This window comes from Choloepus didactylus, chromosome 6, assembly GCF_015220235.1.
Source record: "Choloepus didactylus isolate mChoDid1 chromosome 6, mChoDid1.pri, whole genome shotgun sequence".
In the NCBI taxonomy this organism is placed as follows: Eukaryota; Metazoa; Chordata; class Mammalia; order Pilosa; family Megalonychidae; genus Choloepus; species Choloepus didactylus.
In genome coordinates, this window is record NC_051312.1 from 23,501,265 (window position 1) to 23,511,538 (window position 10,274).

Here is a 10,274-nt window from a genome sequence, read left to right on the forward strand (position 1 = left end):
ACACAACATACCAAAATGTATGGGTTCCAGCAAAAGTAGTAGTCAATGGGAAATTTAGACCTCTAATATCTCCATTTAACAAAAGGAAACCTCATAAATCAATAACCTAACTTCATACCTTGAGAAACTAGAAAAAAGAAGAGCAAACTAAACCCAAGGTTAACAGAAAGAAAAAATAAAAATTGGGTTGGAGATAAATAGAGAATAGAAAAACAATGGAGAGAATCAATGAGACCAAAAGGTGGTTCTTTGAAAAGGTCAATAAATTTGACAAACTTTTAGCTGGATCGACAACAAAAAAAGACAGAGAAGATACAAATAATTAAAATCAGAAATGAAAGTAGGTCATTGCTATTGACCTAACAGAAATGAAAAGGATTATAAGAGAGTATTATGAAGAATAGTACATCACCTAATTTGATTACCTATATAAAATGGAAAATTATTTGAAACATACAAATCATCTAAACTGACTGGAAAAGGAAAAGGGAAAATCTCAACAGACCAATAACAAGTAAAAACAATGAATAGAAATGAATGAAAATAAAAACACAACATACCAAAATTCATGGGTTCCAGCAGAAGCAGTACTCAATGGGAAATTTAGGCCTCTAATATCTCCATTTAACATAAACTTCCCAACCAAGAAAAAATTCTAGGACAGATTGCTTCACTGGTGAATTCTACCAAACATTCAAAGAAGAATTAACATCAATATTTCTCAAATTTTCCAAAAAAATTTAAGAGGAGGGAATACCTCCTAACTCATTGTTTGAGGTCAGAGATACCCTGATATCAGAGCCAAATAAAGACATTTTAGGAAAAGAAAAATTCATACCAATATCCCTTATGAATATGAAGAAGAAATCCTCAAAAAATGCTAGAAAACTGAACCCAACATCATATTAAAAAGGATTATACAACTATTAGCAAGTGAGATTTATCCCAAGAATACAAGTGTGGGTCAGTATAATAAAATCAGTCATTATAACATACCAAATTAATAAAATGGGGGAGGAAAAAGAAAAAAAATGATCATTTCAATTGATGCAGAAAAGGCATTAGACAAATTTCAATACTCTCTCATGATAAAGTAACTCAGAAAACTAATAGAAGTAAACTTCCTCAATGTCATAAAGGCCATTTATAAAAACCTCACAGCTGACATCATATTCTGTGGTGAAAGACTGAAGGTTTCCCCTCTAAGATCAGAAACAAGACAAGGATGCCTTGCTTTTACTATTGCTGCTCAAAATTGTACTGGAAGTCCTAGACAGAGTAATTAGGTAAATATGATATGATTAAATAAAATTAAATTAAATAAATTTTATTTGCTCCCTGTGTATTAGATGACAAAAAATAAAAATTTAAAATGTCACACTTTAGAAATAGCTACCTATGACCAGAATTTGTTATTTATGTCAAATTGGAAAAGAAGTAATACTATCTGTATTGACAGATGCCATAATTCTATATATAGAGAGAGACAATCCCAAATAATCCACAAGAAAGCTGCTAGAACTAGGAAACGAATTCATCAAATTTGCAGGGTACAAGATCAACACAGAAAAATCAGTTGCATTTGTATATACCAACTATGAACCATCCAAAAACGATATCAAGAAAATAACTCTACATTATCTTCTAAAAAGAATAAAATATCTAGTAATAAATTTAACCAAGAAGATGAATGGTCTATACACTGAAAACAACAAAACATTGCTGAAATGAAATAAGACTTAAAAATGGAAAGGCAACCCATGCTCATATATTGCAAGAATTAAAAGCCTTAAGAGGTCAATTCTACCCGAAGAGATCCACAGATTCAACACAATCCCTATCAAAACACCAGCAGCCAATTTTTCAGAAATGGAAAAGACAATCCTCAGATTCATGTGGAATTGCTGCCTGATCAACAAGCAGATCCATAGACTAGAAGTGAGTTTACCAGCTGAGGCCAGGCTAGAACAGGTGACCCCAGATGCTTCAGTGGCTAGTAGAAGATGGGCCCAGTTAATACAGCAATTAAAAACAGTAAAATCCTAATGTCACAAATACTTAAATTTTATGTTTATTTTTGTTATGCATCAGTAGCTAAATTATACAAAACTCAAGATTGTCATGAACAACAAATTCAAGTTGTAGTTATTTCTGAAGCATTTGGTTTTTGTTTTTTATTTTTGTTGTCTTAACATAGAGAGAGCAAATAAATTTATATTAACAAATAACATTTAACCAAATCATATTTGTACTTTATAATGTATTATTGAATATCTAAGTGTTTATTAGCTTAGTTTATTATATTTCATTATGATGTATCTTCATTCAGTGTAAGATAAAAATGTTTAGAATATCACTATAAACCCATTCTCTAAATGACTTCAGAAGAATGGGAGATTTTCCTGGACAACCACGTGGTTATGTGTACTAACTCAGAAATTTTGCATGCAAGCCTCTGAGTCTAGAGACAATTTAAGTGATCTGAGCTTTAATTAAATTTTACTTATGATTTTACAGATAATTTATAAAACTTTAAACATGTTGAGTGATCACTCAACTGTGAGTTACATCAGATACATTTATGCTTTGCTATTTGAAATTGGAATTTGAATAATTAAATCTACTAGAAGTATTGTATGATTCCCCACATTACTCTTAAAAATGAATAAGTACATCTTACACTTTACATTTTGTAACAGAATAATTTGGTATGGATTAATTTCTGGATGGTTGCCTTCACATCTTTGTTTCTGAGGCTGTAGATTAGAGGGTTCAACATAGGGATGAACACCATGTAAAAGACAGAGGCCACCTTGACCATGAGCCATGAGCTTTTGGAGCTAGGGACACAGTAGAGAAAAAGGATGGTTCCATGGAAGATGGTAATGGCAGTTAGGTGTGAAACACATGTGGAAAAGGTTCTGTGGCGTCCCCGAGTTGAAGTCATCTTCATGATAGTGATAAAAATGAAAACATAGGAAGTAAGAATGATCATTAAGCTGCTTATTTCATTGAATGTGGCTGACACTAAAATGATCATCTGGCTAATGTAGGGGTCAGAGTAGGACACAGCAACAATTGCAGCATGCTCACAGACAAAGTTATTTATGATATTATGCCCTCTGAAGGATAACTCTAATAGAAAGTAGGTAAATATTAGGGAACACACTATACCCCAAGAGTATGAGGAAGTGACCAACAAGCAACAAAGCTTCTGGGACATTGCAACTGGGTAGAGCAGAGGGTTACAAACTGCCACAAAACGGTCATAGGCCATCACTGCCAGCATGAATGTCTCTGTCACTACACATATGCATGCAAAGAAGAACTGCATGATGCACCCTGTGAAGGAGATGGTTCTGTCTGCCACTACCAAGTTTTCTAAGAGTTTGGGTGTAACCACTGTGGAGTAATAGAAGTCAACAAAGGACAAGTGGCTGAGGAAGAAGTACATGGGGGTGTGGAGTTTAGGATTGATCCTGATGATGACAATCATGCCCAGGTTTCCCACCACAGTGACTGTGTAGATGATCAGGAATACCAGGAAAAGGGGCAACTGCAGGTCTGTGTAATCTGAGAACCCCAAGAGGGTGAATGTGACTCCAGAACTCTGATTTCCTTGGTTCCTGTGGACAAAATAGGAAAGTTGACCCAGAGAAGCAAAACTTCAATTAAATAAGATAAAATGAGGAAATTTGAAAGTTGTAGTAAATCTTCAAAAAGAATTCTGTGGTTAACACTTGGTTGGCACTGTTGCATTATTTCAAAAGTTAGAATTTATTAATGGCAAAAATCTACAGTGAATAAGATTTCTGTGAGTGGATTAATGAAGACAGACATTATGAGTAGACTCTACCATATTTCAAATAATCAGACTCAGTATCACCAGAGGCAGGTGGCTTCCCCAGAACAGCCAATCTGGCTCTTGAATGAATCTGAGTTTAGTAAAAATATTTGTATTGGAGGAAATACACACCAAGAATATCTAGAGTTTCCTCCCCACCTAACCTCTTAAGCCAACAATTAAATAGAACCACTAAATAGATTTTAAAATGTTAACAACCCAGCCAAATGGTGCAGTTATGATTTTCTTGGTTGTTCTATTTTCCTTTTCAGTTCTATCCTTATGGCTAGTAATCCAATACTCCCAACAAATTCCAGAGAGAGACTACAGAAGAATACTGAAAGTTTTCGTTTATGTTAAACTAATTCTAAAAAGTTTAAAATGCTATTCTTTATTCCATAATGTCATTCATCAGCAGGTCCTCACCCCATAATATTAGCTGTTATGGCAGTGATAAAAGTAGTTGAAGCAATAGTTAAACCAAAAATTCTTTTTTTCCCTTAATGTAGCAAATTAACTTGGGAAAGTGACAAATAGTAAGAATTCTAAGAATACAGGACACTATGTATAAATTTCAGGCTACAGCAAAAATGCATTCTGTCATTCTGAATCAAGTTTTAAGCTTCTCCAAGAACAAGTGTCAGGCTAAAGATCCATCTCAAACAGGACACCTGTTCCACTAGGCCAAGAACCTCAGACATGAGCACTGTGTTACCATCAACATGTCCACTTGAATGGGAACATTTTGTGCATCTGATGTTCATAATGTTATATATTTCTCTTTAAGGACAGTCACATGTGTACACATATGGAGTTGTTCCACACCAAGAGTGTGAGGGACACCTGGAGGCCACAGTAGAGCAGTGGTCAAATGAGTGCCTGAATTCTCAGAGAAAACCTCCCTCTAGATTTCATGGGGAAAAAAAAAAACAAACAGAAATGGGAATCCCTGGACTCATTCTGAATCCAGCAACTCATCAAACCCATTCTCCCCTCCGTACTCACAGCCTTGTCTCCATAATTTTGGGATCACAGTAATTAACCTCATCATACCCTTTATATCTGTTAGGTTAGTCATTCACTGAAGCCCAGGGATACTTGGATATTCTCCATAACCCATTTGCTAATCTTAATATGAATCCATTCCTATTTCTGATGCATCCCCTACCTCTTCCCATCCACTGACATTGTTCCATCAGGATGTATGTCATTTGAAAGAAAGGAGGAATTAATACGTAACACCTTCATCCCTGTTGTCACTAAACTAAGCAGATACTGTGGCAATTTGGCCAACACATGAGCTCATTTCCTGAAGAGACTATTGGAACTTGGTATTTTCATTGTCAATTGAAAAAATAAATAAAAAAATAATTGAATCAACTCACCTAAATACAGAAGTGCTTGAGTGACTCATTTACTTGATATTCTTTTGCTAAGATTAATGAACTCCAGAAATGTTCCTACTTAATATTCTACTAATAGAAATAGACCTGAAAATAATAACAGGAGTGAGCAGTATAATTCATTGCATGTTTCAAATAAATGACTTTTTTTCCAACCTGCAAGAAAGCTCAGAAAGGCAGACCTAAGAGCTGAATCTTGGCACCAAACCATTACAAAAATAAAGTGTTAAGACCTTAGGGATGTGTGTACCTTGGAGAATATTGTTGGAGTATTCTCTTGGAGGTCACAATTCAAGCAATTAAATGAAATGATGTCCCATGTGTTATCTTGATTGTGTATCATTTGTCCTAAAGCCCTGGGAAAATAAGAACCATCAACTTTACCCCATTCTTCTTTAAAAAAAATGAATCATGCTGAATCAGAAATGTGAAGGAAAAACTTAGCTGTAAGTCAACAATCCATAGATAGTATCATCATTTCATATTGTATTTTTTATGGAGTTATATTTATGATCTAAGTATAGTTTAAACAAATTATATTGTATATTTTCCTTTTTAAATTGGCAATACATGGTAATTTCATTTCCCACTCACATCACTGGTTTCCTTAACAAAGAGAAAATTTGCACTGACCTTTTAAATATGGGCACTTTGCTCTTACAGTAGCTCTGTGCATCATTCCATAAGAAATTCACATCAAAAATACCTCTGACTAGACACAAGTTTATTTCTTACTGGTACAGTGTACAAGATGCATTTCTCTTCATTGGGCAACTCTGCTCCATGTAGGGAGTGATTTAGGGACTGAGCTTCCTTCCGACTTGTTCCACCATCATCTCAGTTTTCTGAGGTTTAGGTTCTCTTATGCAAGAGAAGACACAGTTGAAGAACAATTCCATCAAATGTCTTCAGTGATGGTAAACCCCATTGAGGATGACCTCACTTAGCAAATAAGGGAACTCATGGACCAGAGACACACTCAGCACATTCAGGAATATCAAACCCAAGGAACTACAGATAAAAAGAAATATTGAAATTACATAACATGTGGACTTTAAAGTGTTACAATAGGTATATGTAGATTGGATTTCACAAGGCAAGGCAATATGAACACAGCCCATCATTATTTGGAAAAGAACTAAATGGAAATCCTGGAAATGAATAATAGCATCATTATAAAGAAAGAAAGAAAAATCAATGTACATACAGTGTGAGATGAAATGAAGTAAGATGGGAAAAATATAGGTATTTTCACTAAATTATCACTGAAATTCAGTGTGTTCTTCAATTTGAAAGGTAGACAATAAACAACAGCAATATTATCACTATTCTTGATTATAGAATCACAGATATTTTTATATCATTTATAGATGAAAATCTACTTCAAAATGTTTTTGTGTGCTCTTCCCCATTTCCAAATTACAGTAGTATGAAGATATGCATGTTGATATCATTCTTTAGTGCGTGATCGGTAAAGCACAACTCTTACTCTATCACATTTGTATTTTTAATATTTTGTTAATTTTAAATTGATATAATTTGTTTGATTCATTCATAGGCTTCACCACACTGTCAAAGGAGTCCATGAAGAGTGGGAAAAAGAAGGTTGTGATAAAACTTAGTCACTTTCATGATAACTATATGTTCTAGTTTGCTGATGCTACTGGGATGCAAAACACCAGAGATGGCTTGGCTTTTATAAAAGGGGTTTATTTAGTTACAGTTACAGTCTTAAGGCCATGAAGTGTCCAAGGTAACACATCAGCAATCAGGTACCTTCACTGGAGAATGGCCAATGGTGTCTGGAAAACCTCTGTTATCTGAGAAGGTACATGGCTGGTGTCTGCTCCAAAGTTCTGGTTTCAAAATGCCTTTCTCCCAGGATGTTCCCCTCTAGGCTGCAGTTCCTCAAAAATGTCACTCTTAGTTGCACTTGGGATATCTGTCCTCTCTCAGCTTCTCTGGAGCATGAGTCTGCTTTCAACAACCATCTTCAAACTGTCATCTGCAGCTCCTGTGCTTTCTTCAAAGTGTCCCTCTTGACTGTAGCTCCACTTCAAAATATCACTCACAGCTGCACTGAGTTCCCTCTGCCTGTCAGCTCATTTATATAGCTCCACTGATCAACTTAGGCCCACTCTGAATGGGCGGAGCAACACCTCCATGGAAATTATCCCATCAGAGTCATCACCCACAGCTGGGTGTGGCACATTCCAAAGAAACACTCAAAGAATTACAATCTAATCAACGCTGATAATGTCTGCCCACACAAGATTACATCAAAGATAATGGCATATGGGGGACACAATACATTCAAACAGGCACACTATACAAATGATTCAGAACGCAAAGAAGAGAGATAGTGAGATTAACAAGAACTTAAAATAAGAATTAGAAAGGCCTATTCTACATATGTCTAATAAGGTTCCATAAACAAATATATGAGATAATGAGGAATATGGAAGAGAAGGCATTATTTGAAAAGGTGAGGCTCTCACTTTTTAAAATTTGCCTGATTTTAATTGTGGCAATTCCAGTAAGATTATTGTCCACCCATATATTTTGTGAATGTTTATCTTTTGTGAAGTAACTATACCTTAGTCCATTTTAATTTGGTTGGTTGTCATTTTATTAATGTTTTGTAAGAGTTCTTTATGTATGCCAAGTAATTGACAACTGTTTGTTTTGTGCATATTTATGCCAAGTCTTCAGATACTTATTCTTATCTATGGACTGCCTATTCATTTTCTTAATATATTTTGATGACAGGTAGTTTTTAATTTTTAGTGAAGTCCTATTTATCAATTGTCAGTATGATAGTCTCCTTTTCTTTCTTCTGGAAACCATTGTGTTTAAACTGCTATGCTTAAGCCTGTAATAAATTTCAAATTAATTTTGTATGGAATGTGGTAGGGGGATGAGGTAATTTTTCCCTCATTAAATTATCCAGTTTCCCAGCCACATTTTCAGAAAACAATTGGCTTTATATCTATTGGTTTGTTTCTGGACTATTTTATTTCTAAGTTATATCTTTAGTGATTTACAGTAAATCTGCAAGCCTTCCAACTAAAATCTTCTTTTTAAAATAGCTTTGGGTATTTAAGGTTCTTTGTATTTCCATAAATATTTTAGAATCAGATTGTTGATCTATTCAAACAAATTGTTGGGAGTTTGGTATTGCACTGCATCTATGGATTAATCTGGGGATAATTGACATATTAATAACATTGAGTGTTTAGATCAATGAAAATGGTGAATCTCTACATATATGCAGTTATTTATACTAAAAATGTTCCATAGTTTCAAAGGTCTTAATAAATTTTGTAACTGTATTCCTACTTTTTTTTACTTGTTTTACTTCTGATTATTTTATTTTGCTTTTATTTGATATAGTTGTCAAAGTTTTATTTTAAATTTCAAAATACTGTGTTAGAGATATAATTGATTTTAAAAATAGTAATTCTAGTACTTTTGTGTATGTCTTTGTATGTGTGTGTATGTGTGTGTATTTGCATAAAAAGTTCCAGTAATCAAGATAGTATGATGTTGATGTAAGGGTAGATAATTAGATCAAGGAAATAAAGCAGCCCAGGAATATTCCAGTGAGTATAATAAAAATGATTTTTGGCAAATGTAAAAAAGAATTAAGAGTGAAAAGAATGGTCTTTTGAGTAACTGGATATTCATATGCAATAAAAAGTTCCTTAATCCAGACTTCACATGATAGACAAAAATTAACATAGTATGTATCATAGACCTACATGTAAAACCTAAAGTCATATAATATCTAGAAGAAAATATAGAGAAAATCTTAGCCTGGACAAGATAAGTTGCTTCTTATATCCTACACCAAAAACATAATCTACATATATTTTTTAAATTGATAAATTGCACTTAATTTAAATTGATAAATTAAGAATTTCTGCTTTATGATGGACAGTGTAAGAGAATGAAAGCCATGCACAGACTTATAGAAAATATTGGCAAATCATAAATTTTAAAGTAGGAGTTGTAGCCAAAAAATAGAAATCACTCTCAAAACCTAACAATAAGAAAATAAATTGCAATTTAAAATGGGTAAATAATTTGAACAGTTTACCAAAGAAAATATAGAGAAGGTAAATTATTACAGGAAAAGATGTTCAACTCAATTACTCATTAGGTAAATGCAAACAAATATCACTATTATATAACTCAGACATCAAACACCAGGTGAATGGATAAATATATTGTGGAGTACAATGCATTAACAAAAAGATATGAGAAATGAATTTAAAAATAATCGTGCAAATTGATAGAAGCCAGACAAAGTGAAGTACATACTATGATTTAATTTAAACAAAATTCTAGGAATTTCAAACTAATATATGGTTATAGAAAACAGATCAGTGGTTTCCTGGAGAGAGGTATGGCCTGGATAGCCAATTGAGCCATCAGCATTCATTGAGAAATCCCTCAATTCCTTACTGATTTTTAGTAGAGTATCTGTTATCCATATATGAATGAGTCTGTTCAGGTCTATCATTTATGTTCCTCATCGTTACTTATCTATTCTTGCAAAAATAGCACCATCTCATATACTGCAGTGTTGAAAGTAGTACATTTGGACATGGAGTTCAAAACTATCTTCAAGACAAAAGCTATGACCAACCACCTATATGTGAAACTCTAATTCCTATGAACACTGCAGCTATAAGTTAGGGTTTATTCATGGACAGAGAAACCATTACAGCCATTTCAAATATAACATTTATTTCAGGAAATTGTTTAATTAAGTCTTGATATAATGTACAAAGCTTACAAACATCGAAAAAAGAAAAGAAACCTTGAGTAGAAATAACTTCAGGAGGCAGCTGCCATCCTCAGGACTGGGGAATGTTGGTTTCAACAGAACCCAGTGTGTGGAGGAAAGGTGCTGCAGATCCAAGGTTTGCACTTCTGCAAAGGGAACACTTCCTGGGAGGGAGTTTCCTCTGATGAAGCATGATGGGGTTTGTTCTGGAAAGAAGCAGCAGATTGTAAATACT

The 10,274-nt window shown here is 33.9% G+C and overlaps 1 protein-coding gene across 1 annotated transcript; it reads right to left on the reverse strand.

Moving 5' to 3' along the window:
- Positions 1 to 2,683: 2,683 nt before the first annotated feature.
- On the reverse strand, positions 2,684 to 9,785 carry LOC119536713 (olfactory receptor 5D13-like). The gene is made up of 2 exons (XM_037839511.1): positions 9,715 to 9,785; positions 2,684 to 3,665 (listed from the first exon to the last, which is right to left on the reverse strand). Exons 1-2 carry the CDS (start codon positions 9,783 to 9,785, stop codon positions 2,684 to 2,686), a joined length of 1,053 nt encoding a protein of 350 aa, XP_037695439.1.
- Between the last annotated feature and the right edge of the window lie 489 nt (positions 9,786 to 10,274).